The sequence below is a fragment of the Myotis myotis genome, unplaced genomic scaffold (genome assembly GCF_014108235.1).
Source record: "Myotis myotis isolate mMyoMyo1 unplaced genomic scaffold, mMyoMyo1.p scaffold_m19_p_4, whole genome shotgun sequence".
NCBI lineage: Eukaryota > Metazoa > Chordata > Mammalia > Chiroptera > Vespertilionidae > Myotis > Myotis myotis.
The window spans coordinates 60,043,225-60,062,883 of record NW_023416346.1 but is presented as its reverse complement, the minus strand read 5'-3'; the positions used below and the strand labels follow the sequence as shown (position 1 = coordinate 60,062,883).

Genomic DNA, 19,659 nt, shown 5'->3' with positions numbered 1-19,659 from the left:
GTGTGTGTGTGTGTGTGTATATATATATATATATATATATATATATATATATATATATATATTTGCTTAATCCTTTCACCTTTTTCACCCAGATTCCCAAACCGCCTCTACTCTGACAACTGTCAGTCTGTTCTTTTTATCTATGAATCTGTTTATATTTTGTTCATTAGATTACACATATGAGTGCAATGATATGGTATTTGTCTTTCTCTAACTGGCTTATTTCACTTGAATATATTTACTTTTTGGAGTAATATTATTTTCTGATTACAAATATGTAACATTACACCAAATTCAAATATTGTAAAATACTTAACACCAAAGATATCCCTAATAATCTCCCCCATCCCCAACCAGAGAACTGCTATAAAGACTTTGGAGCATTCTTTGCCAGCTCCCCTCACCATCATATTGTTGTTTTTATAAATGTGGGTCATTATTAAAGTATGATTCTCTAAATGGTTGTTGTTGTTGTTTCATTTCATACAAATAGAGTGAGCACGTGTTAAAATTTAATTTAACTCATGAAGGAGGAAACCAGCAGGGTGGCAAAATTAACTCAAAAGAGAATACGAGAACTGGAATTTTATAGTAAGTTAAAAACAAAAGCAATGCTAAAATAATGTTGTTAAGTTAAAATCAAAGCTGATTAATGTTGTCTAAGGTAACAAGAACTGAAATGGTGGTGTCTTCTTTAGGTGGAAAGAAAATAGTATAATTGCATCTTATCAGTTTTACAGAATTGTAAAATGACTGGACCTTAAAGAATTGTGCTAAATTATAATTCTCTAAACCTAGAGAATCAGATGACTTTTGGACAGGCCTGTTAGAGAATGTTCTTAATGGGACATTAAAGCATTAGGTAATCATCTTTTCCCTTTGTATTAATATCCCAGCACTGCTATAATAAATTTCCATATACTAGTTGGTTTTAAAAAAACATTTTCTTGCAGTTCTGGAGGTCAGAAGTCCAAAATCAGTTTCACTGAGACAAAAATCAAGTTGTCAGTAGTGTTTTGCTTCTTTTGGAGGCTCTATGGGAGAATCTATTTCCTTGCTTTTTACAGCTTTCTAGAGCTGCATTTCTGGCTTGTGACCCTTTCCTCCATCTTGAAAGCCAACAGTGTAATATTTTTAAATATTGTCCTTCTATCTTTATATCACCTTCTCTCTTATAAGGACCTTTATGGTTACATCTAGCACACCTGGATAATCCAGGGTAACTCCCCATTTCAAGGTCAACTAATTAGTCATCTCAATCCCTCCCTCAACGCTCCCTTAACATGTAACATAACATATCCATAGGTTCTGAGGATCAGGGTGTGGGAGATATTTGGAAGAGTACATTATTCTTCCTGTAAAACCCTTATTTCCAAATTTTGAGTAATTCTTCCTAACCTCATCCCAAACATTTTTTCTCTTGCTTTTTTCACCTGTCCTTTCATTTAGTAATGCTGTACACATCTACATCATTCTTCTTTTTTAAATATATAGTTTTATTGATTTCAGAGAGGAAGGGAGTGGGAGAGAGAGATAAGAACATCAATGATGAGAGAGAATCATTGATCAGCTGCCTCCTGCACACCCCACACACTGGGGATTGAGCTCACAACGTGGGCATGTATCCAGACCAGGAATTGAATCGTGACCTCCTGGTTCATAGGTTGATCCTCAACTACTGACCACACTGGCTGGGCTACCCCATTCTTCTTAATGACTAAACAGCATTCCAATTTTAGAGTTGCCAGAATTTAATTATTTCCCTATAGATGGAAATTTAAGTATTTACCATTACAAAATGCTGCAATGAACATTCTTATACATATCTCTTTGCACAATGGTAGCTATGTTTCCAGAAGAAAAATTCTTAGAGGTTAAAATTCCAAGACAAAAAGTATATCCATTTTTTAAAATTTTGACAAATACTGACAAATTGCCTTCCAAAAATGTGTGCCAATACTTTACTCTCATACCAGTAATGAGAGTGCCTGTTTATTTATCTCCATCACTTATGCTCAATACTTGGTATTTCCTTTAAGTCTTTGAGCCTCTATAAAGCACTTTGAGATATTCATAGAGGTTTCTCCTGGCATAAAATAACAATTTAATAATTGTTTGATGACTTGAAGGTTAGTACAATGCAAATCCACTTGTAGAACTCAGAAGACTTATCCTAACAACGATATAACAGTAACAGAGCTAATATATGTAAATGTGCCCTTTAATATTATGCAGTGCTATTCAGATATTACTTCCATACACAGAAATGTGTTTTCACCCTTAGTTCTCATCCCTCACTCAGGTTGGCCTTACTACTTGCCAGTTTCACATGCTATATGCTTTGTTGCTAGGGCTCATGAGGTAACTTTCATTGGGAACCCCAGAGGCTCTAAGGACCAAAGTGTGTGACTGATGGTGCCAGTCCTTCAGGAGGAAAAGCATAAGATAATGGGCATATGTTTCCCCTGAAGACAGTAATAAAGTCCAACAGCAAAGACTCCAGAGAACGAGGATTCCCACTTTGAGATTGGTAATATTTTGGAGGGTCCACTGATTTTGTAATGAAGGCCTTCTCAGAGACAAAGCCCCATGGGTTCAGATGGAATGTCCTGGTGAGTACCTTGTCATACAGCTGTCCAATCCACCTCCACACTGTGAAATAGCAATCACCTCTGTAATGCTAAGGATCATGACATTTGTGAGGTGCAGGCTTGAGGGAGCTAGCTTAAAGCACACTGAAGTTTGACCTAGGCTCTCAGGACTGTAATAGCTCAGGGGAGGGGTACTATTCTCTACCACTCACATTCTGTGGTCTGCTCTAAGGACTAGAAGTCAGCTTCTCAGTGAGCGTAAGGGCAATGTTGGCAAGAGGAAGTCTAAAAGAATGGGTTTCAGCCCGGCTGGTGTTGTTCAGTGGTTGAGCATTGACCCATGAACCAATAGGTCACCAGTTCCATTCCCTGTCAGGGCACATGCCTGGGTTGTGGGCTTGATCCCTGGTGAGGGGGCATGCAGGAAGCAGCCGATCAATGTTTCTCTCTCATCAATGTTTCTATCTCTCTTCCCCTTCCCTTCTTCCCTCTAAAATCAATAAAGACGTATTTTTTTAAATATTTTTATTGATTTCAGAGAGGAAGGAAGAGGGAGAGATAGAAACATCAATGATGAGAGAGAATCATTGATCAGCTGCCTTCTGCATGCCCCCCACTGGGGATCGAGCCTGCAACCCCAGCATGTGCCCCTGACCGGAATCCAACCTGGGACCCCTCAGTCTGCAGGATGATGCTCTATCCACTGAGCCAATCAGCTAGGGCAAGACATATTTAAAAAAAACAAACAAACAAAGAATGGGCTTCAGCACTGCCCTGATCTGATAGTTTTTTTCTGGAGGAAGAATTCATATAAATCTGCATGAAAATTGCTCCCTCCATTTTATTCCCACAACCAGGGTCTGGTAAAAGTGTGTTTAAGAACATACAAGAGGCAAAATCCTGAAACTAGAAAGGAAATGGGTCCCTTTACCATACTCCTCCACCCTATCTCCACTCCTGTACCAACCTACAAGTACATGTGAACACACACTCGGTTTTTATCCCAGGCCTTTTAAGTTTTGACTCCTCTCTCTAGAGTGAATTGAATCATGTCCCTTGATAAGGAGTGTTTGTGAGAAAGAATGTTTGATATGAATTCAGCCATAGCCCAGAAAATATTCCTGAAATCACTAACCCATTAAAATAATCTCACAAAGGACCTAGGAGGATTTAGAGGCTTGTATCATGATTAAGAGTGTAAGCTCTGGAGCCTTAGTAAGATTGAATCCTGGCTCTGACACTAGCTGTGACCTTGGGCAGTTCACTTCACTGTTCTATGCCTTTGAATCTTTATCTGCAAAATGTGGGATAATATCAGTACCTATCCCATAAGGATTGAATGAAATAATTAATGTATAGCACAATGCTAGACATATAGTAAGTGCTCATTAATATTAGCTATTATTTAATTCTACTACAGTGCCTCACAGTTCTATGCCCATAGTATTTAAAGCATTTGTGGAGCAAATAAAATTGATAACAATTAGTATTTACCAGTGATTTTCAACCTTTTTTATCTCATGGCACATTTAAACAAATTACTGAAATTCTATGGCACAATGATCTAATAAAAAATAGGTATAATTTTGATTCATTCACAGTGTATGGCTATTGTTGTGTTGGCTGTTGTCATTTTTTTATTTGACAATCTAAAAGAAAAGAGGTCAGTGTCCCCGACTAAATAGTCAGGCATTACATGTTTTAAAAATTATTGCGGCACGATGGTTGAAAATCTATGGTTTATATAATACTAGTACATTTCTTTACCATATTCATTTGTCCACACGTGGCCTACCAAATTTCCAATATGAGAAAAGTTGTTGTTATAAAAGCCTATTTCCTCTCCCCCAACAAAATGGTTCTGCCTTCCTCTTCCAAGACCAATTTTCTGGCCCAGTCTCTGCCTCCTCTCCCACTCAGTCAGACTAGTACCCTGTGTTGCTTGAAGATTTCAGAGGTAAAAAGAGAATAGTCAATTAAAGAAGTGTTTGCAGGTGAGAGGGGGCATTTCCCCTGCCCCACCATCATATTCCACAATTCCATCTTCTGTGTATCTAGAAGACTGCTGTAGGACAGAAAGGCCACCACCTATAGGAGATACTGATGATTCATTAACATAATGTATCACTAGAGTTTCTTCTCCTTGGGTAAAGGCAGCAGGTTTTTCAGGTGAGAAGTTGCTCCACTCTTCACCCTAAACTTCCTACATTCCCGGGATATTAAGTCACTGAGGCTAGGGAGGATACCTTGGGAAAATATTCCTGGTTCAGTACCAAGACATGCTTTTCCACCCTGTGTATCGCCTCTCTAGCTCTAATTGGCCTGCCTAGCCCATTGTCTCTCTCTCTCTCTATGTTCCCACAGCACACACCCTTTAAGTAGTTGATTCACATGGCTTTTATGGAGCAAATTATAGTTTCACACTGCTTCTGCTTTTAATATAGGACATATTAATCACTGGGTAGAAATTCTTGTTAGAATACCAAAAAGGCAGTATGTTCTTCTAGAGGTCTGATAGATTATTTCTTTCAAATTCACCTTAAATCACATAGTTAGAAGACAGCAGTGCAAGCTTTTTATGACCCTCTAAGTTTCTTCTTCATCATGAAAGATGGACTGAGGGAGTTGGGTTGAAAAAGGAAATCTCCACTGCTCCAAAGCAAGTCACTTCAGTCCCCCCAAATTAAGTACTTTCCAATCCTTTTAGCCACCAACAGTGGTTGAAGATGTGAAAACTACACTAGATATTCCAGAAAATAGGACAATTCTGGCTAACAGCTCTGCTACTTATTTAAAAGAGGGAGCTCCTGCAACATGTCCTGACTGAATAAGAGGAAGGGAAATGGTTAAAGTTAAATTCTTAGCACAATCCCAAGAGTAAAATTAGATGGGAATGAGAAGTCTTAGGTTGGAATATTCATAGCTCCTCACAGCAATTGTGGTACTACTACATGCTACTAGTGAATTCTCACCTTTCTGGTCTGTGAGGGGCAAGCATTAGTTAGGTAACTGTTGGGATTCTTAGTCCCAATAGGCAGTAGATATAGTAACCTCAATTCCTTCATTACCTTAGAGGCATCCAGGTGACATCCTCATCAAAATATCCAAATGATTTGAGACGTAAGCATTGAGATACACGAGAATGGGAGACTTGCATTCATCCATTAGGGGTATGGGAATGATAAACATATGCTCCAAATTAGAAAATAAAATCCCATGTCACATGATTTACTGTGATCTTATTTCCCTCCTCTGCCTTCACTCTACCTTAGGGTGTCAGCCACCATCTCAACCCCAAACAACATGAAGGTGATATCCAAGCTATTCTCTCTCCCTTAAGAAAACAAATCAACAAAATACTCAAGACAGTAGAAGACACAATGAAATCTTCATTTCTTATACACATTAGAAACATTTTTAATTACAGTTCACCTTCTCTGAGGTTCATATCAAGTAGTAAAATGCCAGAAGCACAGAAAAGCCGGGTTGGAGGGAATCCCTGATAATGAGCTACAAAGTGAGAGATTTTACTCAACCACTCCACTGTACGTACAAGCTGCAGGCCTATGCAGGTCCCTGAGAAAAAGTCATTCTGGCATATGCCCTGAAGGAATCCTACTCTCCACTCCCTCCTCAGAGTGTGCCTACAATAGGCTGCTGAAAAGAGAGGTCCTTGATGAATGATCATTAGTAAAATCCTAATGGAAAGCTAACTCATTTCGGGGGCAGCTCTTTTAATTGTAGGGTTTTTTCTTCTTAACCAGAGTTTCTCATTGGAATTAAAGACTCCAGCTACACTTACATGTTCCACATTAGTCAGAATTTTTCCTGAGGGGTAAACATAGTAAGTGGTCACATCCTCTGATCAGTCAGGATATATTCTATTCTGATTCTGGGCTTTCAGCTTAGCCTCGGGAAAGCTCAGTAATGCACCTCAAGCAAATGAGCAGAACTAGAAGGTCACTGAGAGCCTAAGGTGCATGGAGGTAAGTTATCCCATAGGGAGATGAGACAGCTGACCTGAGTGGGAGGAGTGTAAATGCTATCTCGGACCCTTCTGAATATATGGTGGCAATCTTGGTGTCCAAACATAGCAGTCGATCTTAAGGAAATAAAACCTATTTGAGGGCTGCTCTTTCTTCTGAAAAGCTTACCAGAAAACTCAGGAAAACATTCTGGTGGGTATTCAGCTATGAGCCTCATCCCCTCCTTAAATTTCACAGTTGTTCTTGGCCACCCCAAACCCATCCCCAAATACCCAGGAGATAGAATTAGACAACACTTTGCCTTGCTTCAGCATCAAATGATGGCTCCAAGTTCTCAACCCTGCCCCGAGGGTGCTGGTGGCAACAGACACAGTGGAGGTAGTCCACTATGTTGTGGGTGAAGAGTGAGCGCAATGGATGCAAGTACTGAAAGAAAAGGAGCATGAAACCAATGGAAATCAGGTAAGCAATAATGAGCTGCAAGGCAATCAAGGAATGGCAGTAATTCAATAGCACTTTCACTCCAAAGAACTTAAAAACCAGGACCATGATCACATTCTCTACCAATCTCACACTATAGTGCAGGCCCATATGTCCCCAGTTCTGACCTTTTTCAACAAGGTCCCTGTCTGCCAACTTCAACTGCAATGCTGACCAGCAAGAGAAGTTGATGCCAGCATAGAGTACGGTAATGGAAATCAGCACCACAAGGGTGCCAACCTGGCTGAAATTTTTTTCAATGTTATTGGGCATCTGGGCACCACTCCTCCAGAATTTAACCCAAGGCTCAAAGAGGATAATCAGGAAGTTGAGCAATAAGAAGGGTACAGCCTTCAATTTCAAAGTGGCTGAGAAGAGCACCAAAATCAGGAGGCGGGAAGTAATTTCCAATGTCCTCCAGATGGTGATGCAGAGAACTTCTAGTGGCCCGAGGCGAATCTTGTATTCATCGTACTTGATCTGGATAGCCAACATATTGCAGAGGGTAGCCCCATAGGTGACAGATATCAGGGAAAAGACCATTAGCACAACTGTAAGGAGAAAAAACAAGGAAACAAAAAATAGGCATTAAGTCAATGTTGATGAAGTTTATATTCTGACCCAGAGGTCCAGAAAGATGATAGGGAGACATGAAGGCCCCAGTTAAGAGCAAACTCATGTATGAGCACAGCTATGTAAACAAATAGCAAACCCAGAAACAAAATGGAAAGAAATAAACTAATATATGTATTTTCATAAGGATTATATCAGTTTTTATAATATTTTTCTGTTTCTCTATTTTCTAAATTTCCCATGATGAACATATACTGTAATATTTTGATAAACATACAAACATACACAATGAACTTTTTAAAAAGAACTGATCTCAAAACTAGCATCAAGAGGTCACTAACACAAGAGGAGCACATATAAAGATAAAGGACAGTATCTACCTGGTGAAACAGGCTTCTGAGCAAACAATGAAAGAGGCAGAAAGAGCTCTTAGTTGAAAAATAATCCAGTCTTAGAAGATTCACAGAGAATGCCTTTGGTTATAGAAATTCCTTCCTTGATGTGGTTCTGCTTCAAGGAATTAATCTTGTTTGTGAGTGCTTCAAGAATGTGTCAAAATGTATATTGGAAATTCCATGAGGGCAGAAGGGACCATGTCTATTTTATTTACTGTTATATCCCCAGAGCCTAACATACTGCCTGGAACATAGTATGTGCTCAATAAATGTTTGTGGAACTAATGAAGAATTCTGAGTTTAGAGAGGCAGCTTAAAATACTTATGTTTAGAAGTTCTTGGTTCAGCTGTGTGGAAGCTTGTGAAAGTCACCGAGTAACTATGTACCTCAGTTCCCCCAATTCACTGAGATACTCTAGAGCAGCCGTGGGCAAACTACGGCCTGCGGGCCGGATCCAGCCCGTTTGAAATGAATAAAACTAAAAAAAAAAAAAAAGACCGTACCCTTTTATGTAATGATGTTTACTTTGAATTTATATTAGTTCACACAAACACTCCATCCATGCTTTTGTTCCGGCCCTCCCGTCCAGTTTAAGAACCCATTGTGGCCCTCGAGTCAAAAAGTTTGCCCACCCCTGCTCTAGAGCAATGGTTCTCAACCTTCCTAATGCCGCGACCCTTTAATACAGTTCCTCGTGTTGTGGTGACCCCCAACCATAAAATTATTTTCGTTTCTACTTCATAACTGTAATTTTGCTACTGTTATGAATCGTAATGTGAATATCTAATATGCAGGATGTATTTCCATTGTTACAAATTGAACATAATTAAAGCATAGTGATTAATCACAAAAACAATATGTAATTATATATGTGTTTTCTGATGGTCTTAGGTGACCCCTGTGAAAGGGTCATTCGACCCCCAAAGAGGTCGCAACCCACAGGTTGAGAACCGCTGTTCTAGAGTTACTTGTATTAATCTTTATCAATGGCAATTTGTCGCCCCAATGTTTTGGTATACCTTAGAAATTGCCAAACTTCCAGGAGAGTGGTTTAAAATATAAAAACTCCATTTCCTAGCCTATAACATCCATACCACTGTATGTTAGAGTAGGAGCCTGAAGGATTAGAATAGTTCCTAACCTGCTATACTAAATCTTAACTATAGATCACACCATGGCCCCTTTCTTTTATTCCTTTATAGCAAAGAATACTGATAACTAAGAAATATCTAGTGCTCACAAGGAGACTGAGAGGCTCTGAAGGGTACTTATCCAAAAACCAAAACTACTTGAGCTTTATGTTCCCATGAAAACACTGCATCCAGGGAACTAGAGCAGTGAGATAATCTTCAAGAAAAGTGACAACATCCCCATGGAAATCCAAAAGGATTTGTTTGCTACATCTTTTTCAGCTCTAAGTAGAGTGTTGGAATCTCAAAGACTGGAATGAGAGACTTTCTTAAAGGTTCCATTCTTAGCTTTATTATTTTTATTTTTTCAATTTTTATTAAGATATAATTGATATATAACATTGTATTAGTTTAAGGTGTGCAACATAATTATGTGATATAGTCCTAGCTTTCTAAACCACTCTCAGTCCCATCCTGAAGACTTAATGCTCAAGAGTTGGGAACGTCAAAGTGTACATACATCTATCCAAGTGTGGTGATGCTTTCCCTTTATTAGAACTCACTTACTCAGAGTAGTGTAGTAAAAGAAGGAAAGGCTGATGCTTCCAAATAAATGTAAAAACACCTTCTATCTGCATCCCTACAAATAGACTCATGCCATAAGTGATCATAATACTGTGAATGAATTTGATCACCTATGCTAATCCAGATGCCTCCAAAAGAAAAGGGGATTAGAAAAGGGGTAGCAAGAAGAAGATGGGAGAAAAACTAAACCAAAAAGTTATTTATAAGATTGTATTGTCAGAAAGTTTTTTAAAAAGCTTCCTTTACATTCTTTTCATAGTAATATGTTAGAAACACAGGCTCTAAAGGCAGACACCCTGAATTCCAATCCAGTCTTTGCTACCTTTTACTTATGGAACCTTGGGAAAATTGCTTAACCTCTCAGCGCTTCTAATTCCTCATTTGTAAGATGGGGATAATAATTATCTCATAGGATTGTTGTGAATATTAAATGAAATAATTACATGTAAAGGGATTAGAGAAATGCCTGGAACATAGTAAATGCTATCTGCTAGCTACTATCATCATCATCATCATCATCATCATCATCATCATCATCCCCTATTTCCAAAAGTGTAGTGGGTGCATTTACTTTGGCACTACCAGGACACTTTGGAAATCAAGCAATTTTAAAACTGATAGAATACGTAGAAATAGCCTTACAAAAATGTGAATAACCTATAACAAGAAAATTATTCTTGCTATAGGACCTGCATACTTATGGCATAGATTGTGGTGAGATTTCATGGAGGTATACTTGTCTCCAAACTTATCAAGTTGTATACATTAAATAGATAGAGGTTTTCATTTATTAGTTGTATCTCCAACAGTGATTTAAAAATATTTAATGAAATGGAGAAATATATCATCTTCTAATATGAAATTGATTGATCCTGTAAAGATATAAATTCCTTCCAAAATAGCCTAAATAATTTCATGTAATCCCAATAACAGAGTCAATGAACTGTTATTTCATTTACCATTGTTATTGTTTGCTTTGCTTTGTTTTTTGGTGGGGGAGTTGACAAATTGATGGTGGAAAATCATCTATTTGGAAGATCAGGATAAATTGCTCTATCAGATATGAGTTGTGAAAGGCCTTTGTTAAAAAGTCACAATATCTAAAAGCAATAAAAAATTTAAATACATAAACATTTAACCCTTCAAAATGCCAGAAGATACAAGTATAGTGTTGATCTTAGACATGTGTTGTGCATATGTGCTACATGTTACATGTATGACACATATAATGCACATTTAAAATATGTGTATAACCCAGCTGGGGGTAGCTCAGCGGTTGAGCATTGACCCAGGAACCAAGAGGTCACGGGTTCGATTCCTGGTCAGGGCATATGCCCAGGTTGTGGGTTCGATCCCCAGTGGGGGGTATGCAGGAGGCAGCCAATCAATGATTCTCTCTCATCATTGATGTTTCTATCTCTCTTTCCCTCTCCCTTCCTTTCTGACATCAATAAAAATATATTAAAAAAATAAAATAAAATATGTGTATATACACAAAAAACATACACATGTACACATACATACTTATCCAGAGCAGATAAAAGATTAATAGCCAGAATATATAAATAGCTCTTATAAATTAATAAAAAGATAAACCACTAGAAAAAGTGACTAAAATATGTAAATAAGCAATTTAAAGAACATAATGACCAAACATGAAAAGATGTAGAGCTTCATTCATAATAAATAATGCAAATTATGTCTTAAAATAAGTTATTTTATAATTATACAACTAAATAATATTTAGCTTAAGATATGAAGAAACAAGCACATTCATATATTGTTGGTGAGAATATAAATGCATACAATCTTTTTTTGGGGGGGGTTATTTGGCAATACTGATAAAATTCTAAACATGCATATCCTTTTACCCAGAAATTCTACTGCTCAGGATTTATCATACAAAGTTTCATTCCAGTACACAGATGTTCATGGGAGCATAATTTATAATTAGAAAAATATTTTGCATGAAAAATTAGAAACAAACTTCAATCCTACCAAAAGAAGACTGGGGAAATAAGAAAGAATGGTCCAATTCATATGAGGAAAATATATATTATATACTTATCGTTATTATTATTTTTAATAGATTGGGAGCATCTTTTTTTTCTTTTTTAAGGGGTTTACCTTTTTTATTTTTAAATATATTTTATTGATTTTTTACAGAGAGGAAGGGAGAGGGACAGAGAGTTAGAAACATGGATGAGAGAGAAGCATCGATCAGCCGCCTCCTGCACACCCCCTACTGGGGATGCGCCCACAACCAAGGTACACGCCCTTGACTGGACTCAAACCTGGGACCCTTCAGTCCGCAGGCCAGCCACACTGGTCAGGGCATTATTTTTATTATATGTGTATGTATAAATAATTGTTGAAGAAAAACATACTGGTTCACTTTTGAAAAAGACTCTGCTTAACAGAATGTTTAATGCAGTTCTTTTTTTGGCAAAAACATACATACATGAATATGTTGTACGTATGTTTATATTTACATTAGAGGCCTGATGCATGAAATTCATGCAAGAGTAGGCCTTCCTTTCCCTGGCTGCCAGCACTGGCTTCCCTCTGGCACCCGGGACCCGGGCTTCCCTTACAGCCCCTGCTTCATCCAGAAGGTCATCAGGGAGGATGTCCAGAAGGACATCTGGTCTAATTAGCATATTATGCTTTTATTATTATAGATAATAAAATTAAGTCTGGAAGGATATATACTGAATGATTAACAGAGATTACCTTTTGGAAGTGAGATTACATCTCCTCTTTTATATATATTCTGTATGGTTTTGAGTCTTTACCTTATCAGATTTTTATAATTAAAAAATAAGGATAAAAATAATATTACCTTAAAATTTTTTTAAAATAAGGACCCAAAATAATAAAACAAGATCATGATAACAATTTCAAACTATATACTAGTACAGCGGTTCTCAACCTGTGGGTCGCGACCCCTCTGGCAGTCAAACGACCCTTTCACAGGGGTCGCCTAAGACCATCCCGCATATCAGATATTTGCATTATGATTCATAACAGTAGCAACATTACAGTTATGAAGTAGCAACGAAAATAATTTTATGGTTGGGTCACAACATGAGGAACTGTATTTAAAGGGCCAGAAGGTTGAGAACCACTGTACTAGTAGAAGGGTATAAAGTAAAAAGTAAAAGTTGGCTGACTCATTTCCACTCCCCAGAGGTAAATTGTTTCTTGCATATATTTCCATAAATTCTTCTTTGCATATACAATTACCTGGTCAATTGATTTGTGTGTGTATTACTTTTGTAACATATACATATTTTAATTAGAAGATTTGATAACCCTCAAAATTTTCAGGAAGAAAAGCATTATCATTCCTTTCTCCTCCCACTATTGTACATTCTACATGTGTGAAAAGCTTCAAGACCAATAGAACTTCGTGAACAATTCTTAATGGAGAAAAATACGAAAGAGGGAAATTTTTCTCCTTACACTTATTTGAGACATGGGCTTTGCCAAGCAGGGTCAGTACCTAATAATAAGAAAATGATCCAAAATTATACCCACAGCTGTAGCAGCTCCAGCCCAAGCAGATGAAGCTAATCTCAGGCTATTAAAAGTCATTAACAGTACCTTATCTCAACTTTGAAAACATTAATTCATATTTCATCCTCTGCCAAAGTTCTTACTCATCTCAGGATCTCTCTTTTACAAATGGGGAATTAAGACAGGGACCTCTTTGGTAACTTCCTCCAAAGATCACAGAGAAGGTCAGAACTGGGATCAGGTGTGACTCTGAGCAGTATTCACTCCACACCCCATCTCTTTCTCCCCACTGGAGTTGGGAGAAGTAATTAAATCACTAGCTTCCAAATGTGTCTGATCAGACTCAACTGGCTAAATTAAAAAATACAGATTCCTGCCCTGGCTGGTTTGGCTGAGTGGATAGTGTTGGCCTGCGGACTGAATGGTCCTGGGTTCGATTCCAGTCAGGGGCACATGACCAGGTTGTGGGCTCGGTCCCCAGTGGGGGACATGCAGGAGGCAGCCAATCGGTGATTCTCTCTCATCATTGATGTTTCTATCTCTCTCTCCCTCTCCATTCCTCCCTGAAATAAATAAAAATATATTTTTAAAAAATACAGCCCTAACTGGTTTGGCTCAGTGGATAGAGCGTCGGCCTGTGGACTGAAGGGTCCCAGGTTTGATTCCAATCAAGGGCATGTACCTTGGTTGTGGGCACATCCCCAGTGGGGAGTGTGCAGGAGGCAGCTGATCGATGTTTCTCTCTCATCAATGTTTCTAACTCTCTATCCCTCTTCCTTCTTCTCTGTAAAAAAATCAATAAAATACATTTTAAAAAATACAGATTCCTATTCTCCCCACACTCAGATTGATTCAGGTCTGAGTAGAAAATGTAACTGTAAAAAGGAATTTCATGATCAGTAATATTGGGGAACCTTTTATTTAAATATGGTCATCCCTAAAGAAAACAAACAAACAAACAAAAAATCCTCAGTATAATTTAAACACTCTAGGCTAGAGAAAATGTCCTACTGACTGCTGGGATTACTAGCTTCCTCTGAGAGCATTTATTACTAGCTCAGAGAGGGTTTATCTGTGGCATTATTAATCTAAATAGCTTACCTCAGTCTAAGAAATGTGGCAGGCCTGAGATGTCTGGATTCCCAAGTGCTTTGACTATCTACCAGTGCTACCCAGAACTTTCTACAATGATAGAAATGTCTGTCACATATGTGCTGTCCAATAAGTGACCACTAGCCACACATAGCTATTGAACAATTGAAATATAACTAATACGTCTGAGAAAGTAATTTTTATGTAATTTTTTCATTTTAATAGCCACAGGAAGCTGTTGGCCAGTGTATTAGACAGCTCAGCTCTAGATTTCTAAGACCCTTGATTTAAGTGGAGCCCTCCCCAATCCTGACTCTACTCACCTCTACCCAGGGGGACCTCTGCAGAGATCAGGGTCACATAGAGCTGATAGGTCAGCTGGGGCACTGAACCCAGGAAGGCTTGGATCTGTGACATACGCTTGTAGGCATTGCGGTGCATAGCCAGGGTCCGGATGGAGTGGCCCACCTCCCATTCTATCAGCACCTCCTCGCCATTTATTAGCATCTTCTTTCGGGTGAGGCTGACATAGGGCTCCTCCTGCCCCTCTTTCTTCCACAGTGTGAGGTACTTAATCATGGCCTCCAAACATCTGCAGAGGTAAAGCATCATGGGAACTTAAGCTGTCTTGGAAAGGGAGGTTTTAGTGGGGGGCGGGGGATAACTCAGAGAGTTAGTGCTACTTTTTGCCATTCCTTCTCTCCCATTCTACACATTTCTTGTGAGTCAAAGAGTTGGTGGTGCCTTCTGCAAGTTACTTAAATCTAAATCCTTTTTGTTTCTTTTTCAGTCACCCACCACCTAAGGACACCATTTCAGAAGTGTCTCTTTGAGGAATTAAGGAATTGCTTCGCCTCTTTAAGAATAAGCCCACAGGCAGGAAAGTGCCTTAAACATCAAGATATTAAATAATGTGTTGAGAGAGAATAATGATGTTCCAAAAGGCCCTGGTTGTCATAAAGCCTCAAGTTCCTGAGGTCAAGTGTTCCTTAGTCAAAGCATTCAGCCCCATAATTGGCGCTTTTGAGTTCTGCTTTTTCAAGACAAAACTCACAACTATGAGTATCTCAGCTAAACAAGTCTTGACTGGGATCTAGAGAAAACCTGTCACATACATGGGAAAGCCATTTAGCAACAAAGGTACTTAAGAGACTTGACAACTTAGAACCTAATGTACTATATATCTAGGGCATCTCAAAAGATCTCTCTATGGGTTGCTTTTGGGGCCTATGGACCTGTTTGGGAACAGCAGCCTTTTAAATTCCATGATCTTTTTACAAAGAGGGAACCATACTTATGAGAGCCTACTGCCCTTGAAATAGTGATAAGACCACATTCCCTACTGTACCCCTTCCATCTCCCCCATATAAAGAAGTCATTCAAAGTTCTGATGTAATGAATAGAAGACAAGCAACTAGAACATCTTGTTTTGAAACACCTGAATTACCATTTCCTCTATTCACCCTGAAATGAATGGAAACTGTGGACTATTCCTTATAAGTAAGAGCAGTTGTGAAAATTAAGCCGTCTTTTCTGATAGGCTGAGGGGAGGAGAGGGGTATATTTATCTTGCCCACTACCTTTATCACATAGTGGGTAATTGATAAATGGGTATTTGCTGAATAAGTGAAAGAGTGAGAAAGAAGTAGAGAAAACAAGGTGAGAAATAATGGGAGGAGAGGATAATAATAATAGCATAATTTAACAAAAAAATAGACCACAGACAAGCAGAGATGTATATGCTCCCTAGGCCTTTGGCTCCCAAGAGGAACATGTGCTAGCTGCCATTCTCCACGGGATCCCTTTGAGATGGGTGCTTGTAAGACAGCCTGAAGCATGTAGGTCGAAACACCCACTTTCTAGGGACAAACTCTAAAACCCAGGAGAGAAAAAGATAGGAGAGAACAGAGAAGAAAAAAGCAACATTCTCTTCCTATTCAGGGAAAATGCCTAAGTGCATTTCTAACAAAATATTTTAGATTTTAATCCAAGCTTATCAATGCTATTGCTGAATAACATTTTGAGGGTGACAGCTGCATAAAGCATTCTCTTTTATGCTTCTAGTCTTAAGGATATTTACTGGTTTAAGTAAGGGTGTTTGCCTTGCTTATAAGCTTCAGTAAATTAGAGTATATTTTCATTTCCAGAAGTTATCTTTGCATTTATATAAGGGAGCCCAGCCCTGCAAGTGTGGCTCAGTTGGATAGCACTGTCCCATGCACCAAGAGGTCAAAGGTTTGATTCCCAGACAGGGCTCCATCCCCAGTAGGGGGTGTGCAGGAGGCAGCCAATCAATGTTTCTCTCTCTCATGCTCTCACCTCTCTCTCTCTCTCTCTCTCTCTCTCTCTCTCTCTCTCTCTCTCTCCACCTTCATCTCTTTCTAAAATCAATAAAAAATACTTTTGAAAGGGAGCAGGGTCCTCCAAATACCTTCATGTGCCTAATAACACTAATCAAGTTCCTACCTACCTAAAAAGTCATTTGACTTGAAAATAATTGAGGATATAATTTATGAGCTTTTAATTGTTTTTTCCCCTGCTGTGGGGCTAACTGACTGATATTATAAATGCTTTCCAATCATTTCTAGAGGAAGCTAAATGACAAAACTAAAATATAGTATTCAACAGTCCATATGGTGGAGTCCAAATCAAAGATGGCTTGGGAGGCCACAAAGCAAAAAGGGGAAGTCAAAGCTGGGGGCTGGTATGAACTCACTGACATTTGCATCTTGAAAGTGCTTGATCTATTAACTCAAAATCTTGCATTTGAAAAGGGAGAGAAGAATGGATTCCATGCTCCTCTAGTGACATCTCTAAATTTCTTGCTTCTAGGTTGATGAGGTCTTCCTTTTACAGCTTAACTTCAAAGATTTAGAACTGAAAAGGACCTTTTTAGATTACTTAGTCCAAAGGTTAGATATAGGCCAGCTAAATCACATCTGATGATCAATAGCTATGATTTGTTTGGCATACACCATGTTTTTATTTTATTAGTCATGTGCCAAAGTTTAAAATCATAGTATTTCATATCAAATTCTATTGTTGGGAGCTTCTCCTGAAAAGCTGGGGGATCTGGCAATACTGGGTCTGAATTTCAACAGGGAAACAATGGGTGGGAGCTCTAGAGTCTGCTTCAAAGGAGACAGATCATGTGGACTCCAATTGCCACAGTCATCACCACTCTCCATCATTTAACATGGAACTTTATTTTCATTTATAATCACACATAAAGCTACTGTTTTTTTTTCATGCGTGGCCTGTTTTATTAATTTGTGATGCCTGCCTGGCCTCTGTAAGCATTTGAGAGCCATGATCTAGCCCATACCACCCATTTATTTTACAGATGAAGAAACTGTGGGCCAAGGTATCTTCAGAGATTTTATCAAGGCCATGCAACTAGTCAGTGACACAGTTAGGGCTAAATAACAGGTCTCCTGAATTCCAGGCCACTGTTTCTGTTTATATCTCATATTTGCTCTGATGGAGCCTAATCAATTCCTCCCTGTTTAAACATATATTGTTAAAATTTTAAAGGGGAAGTTCCATCCTTAATCAGCTTTGGACTGTGTTTATTTCCACAAGGATAACATATCTTCCCATTGAAATTACAACATCAGCACTCTGACCCATATTCCTCGGCTGACTGTAGGTTTCTGCCTCTCTTGCAATCAAGACAAACTTGGTCCATTCCTTTCTCCTGACTTCATAAGTTTTGCAACATCTCCCTATCTGGGTAATCCCATAGCGTCCAGATGAGACTGCTGACATAGATGCCTGTCTCCCTGGGATACGGCACATTCTTGTATCTTCAAGGCAATAAAATGGAAATACTTGATGCTACTACATTGTGCTACAGCATCCAGATGGACAAATGGACCATCTTTCTTTGCCCTTTTCTAACCATGTACCTTTACTTTAAAAAGATACAAAGAGATAATAAACAGGAAATATATGAACTAGCAGAGAAAAATTAATTACAGTGAACTGGGGTACCAGATGACCACAGATGGCTTAAAATATCCAGTCCAAGCAGTTCAGGATGAAGAAATTGAATGTGATATGGGATGTATGGGTTAGGAACTTTCATTCAATTTATAGAGCATCTAAAAGCCAGTAAAAATAACACACTCTTCAGTTAAGTATGGCCTATGTGCACAAGGTGACCATGTCAGTTGATCCCTACCAATTTTCCCAACCCAAATCCAGATAGCAAATATTGTCTAATCTAGTTGTATCAATGGTACTAAACATAGTTTTGGAACACAGGTACATGTCACATGTTCATCTTGGTGGCATCTAAGACTTCAGATAAGATTTTTTGGATGGTAGGCAGGGAAGCCAAGAGTAGGAGGAAATGAGAGAACCAGTTGGAGGCACAGTATCAGTCTCGTAAATATTAACTTCATCTTTCTCTGCACAAGTTCGGGGTAGTGGTGGGGGGAAGGGGAAGAGGGGAGGTGGGAAGAGATCAAAAGGTTACTCACCTGATAACAGGTCCCAAAAGTATTAGATGCATAAACAATGAGAGTGGCTTGTCTTTGGCCAGATCTCTGTGGACAAAAATGAGTGTCAACTGGACCATAATGGATGAAAACATAAAGAAGGAAAAGGTGTATGCCATCCAGTAGGTTTCACTATTCTTTCGATAGATTCTAACCATGTACAAGGCAGATGCAGCCTCCCCACAGTACAGGAAGGTAGAGAAAAGGATGCCAAATGGAAAGGTAAATCGGGGGTTGGCCCCACGGATGACATCTTCATCCAGAGATGAAATCGGATCCACATTTGGCTCCTCAGGCATTTCATAAACTCGGTCCATTGTCAAGGTTCTGAGCGTTTTGGTCTGGTCTTCAGAGAGAACCCTTCCCAACCCCCCTAAGAGAACCCTGAAGCCACTGCAGTCCAAGTATTGGTGAGAAGAGCTGTCAAGTCCAATTCCAGAACGGAGATCTAATAGAGCAGGAGACCCCTCTCTTCTGGTCTCAAATTAGACTTGTTGAAGTCTGGGATGGAGAGCCCAGGAGTACCACCTTGAACTTGATTCTTGAATGGCTCAGGATTCCAATTGTCAACATACGTGCTCTGAAAGTTGGACTAGGCAAAAGCAAGCATTTTTGTGCCCGGTCCAGAATCCAGTTCCAGGCAGTTGAAGGGCCATGAGGACAGCTGTTTCCGTGTGGGCTCCTGCTTTCTCACCCCCACCCCCACCCCCGCCCCCCAGGCAGGAGGATAGCCGCTCTAACACTCAGCAGCTCCTCTCGAGGAGTCCTGACCAGCGTGCCCTCTCAAATCAGCCAAGTACTGAGC

General features: G+C 39.1%; 1 protein-coding gene across 2 annotated transcripts; it reads right to left on the bottom strand.

Moving 5' to 3' along the window:
- Window positions 1–3,412: 3,412 nt before the first annotated feature.
- On the bottom strand, window positions 3,413–19,544 carry XKRX (XK related X-linked). 2 transcript variants are annotated; one of them, XM_036305793.1, is made up of 4 exons: window positions 18,837–19,544; window positions 14,676–14,944; window positions 7,186–7,608; window positions 6,866–7,003 (listed from the first exon to the last, which is right to left on the bottom strand). In XM_036305793.1, exons 1-4 carry the CDS (start codon window positions 19,169–19,171, stop codon window positions 6,912–6,914), a joined length of 1,119 nt encoding a protein of 372 aa, XP_036161686.1. In that variant the 5' UTR covers window positions 19,172–19,544; the 3' UTR covers window positions 6,866–6,911. The 2 variants fall into 2 exon arrangements, with proteins under 2 accessions (XP_036161685.1, XP_036161686.1); XM_036305792.1 differs by having other exon boundaries at window positions 3,413–7,608.
- Between the last annotated feature and the right edge of the window lie 115 nt (window positions 19,545–19,659).

What these genes read in the sequence shown, in the direction of transcription:
- XKRX (XM_036305792.1), bottom strand. Translation starts at nt 19,171, where the DNA reads ATGGACCGAGTTTATGAAATGCCTGAGGAGCCAAATGTGGATCCGATT. An exon ending in CTTTTGGGACCTGTTATCAG is followed by an intron (nt 14,945 to 18,836) that starts GTGAGTAACCTT and finishes TTACCTCTGCAG; the next exon opens with ATGTTTGGAGGCCATGATTA. An exon ending in AGAGGTCCCCCTGGGTAGAG is followed by an intron (nt 7,609 to 14,675) that starts GTGAGTAGAGTC and finishes TTCTCCTTACAG; the next exon opens with TTGTGCTAATGGTCTTTTCC.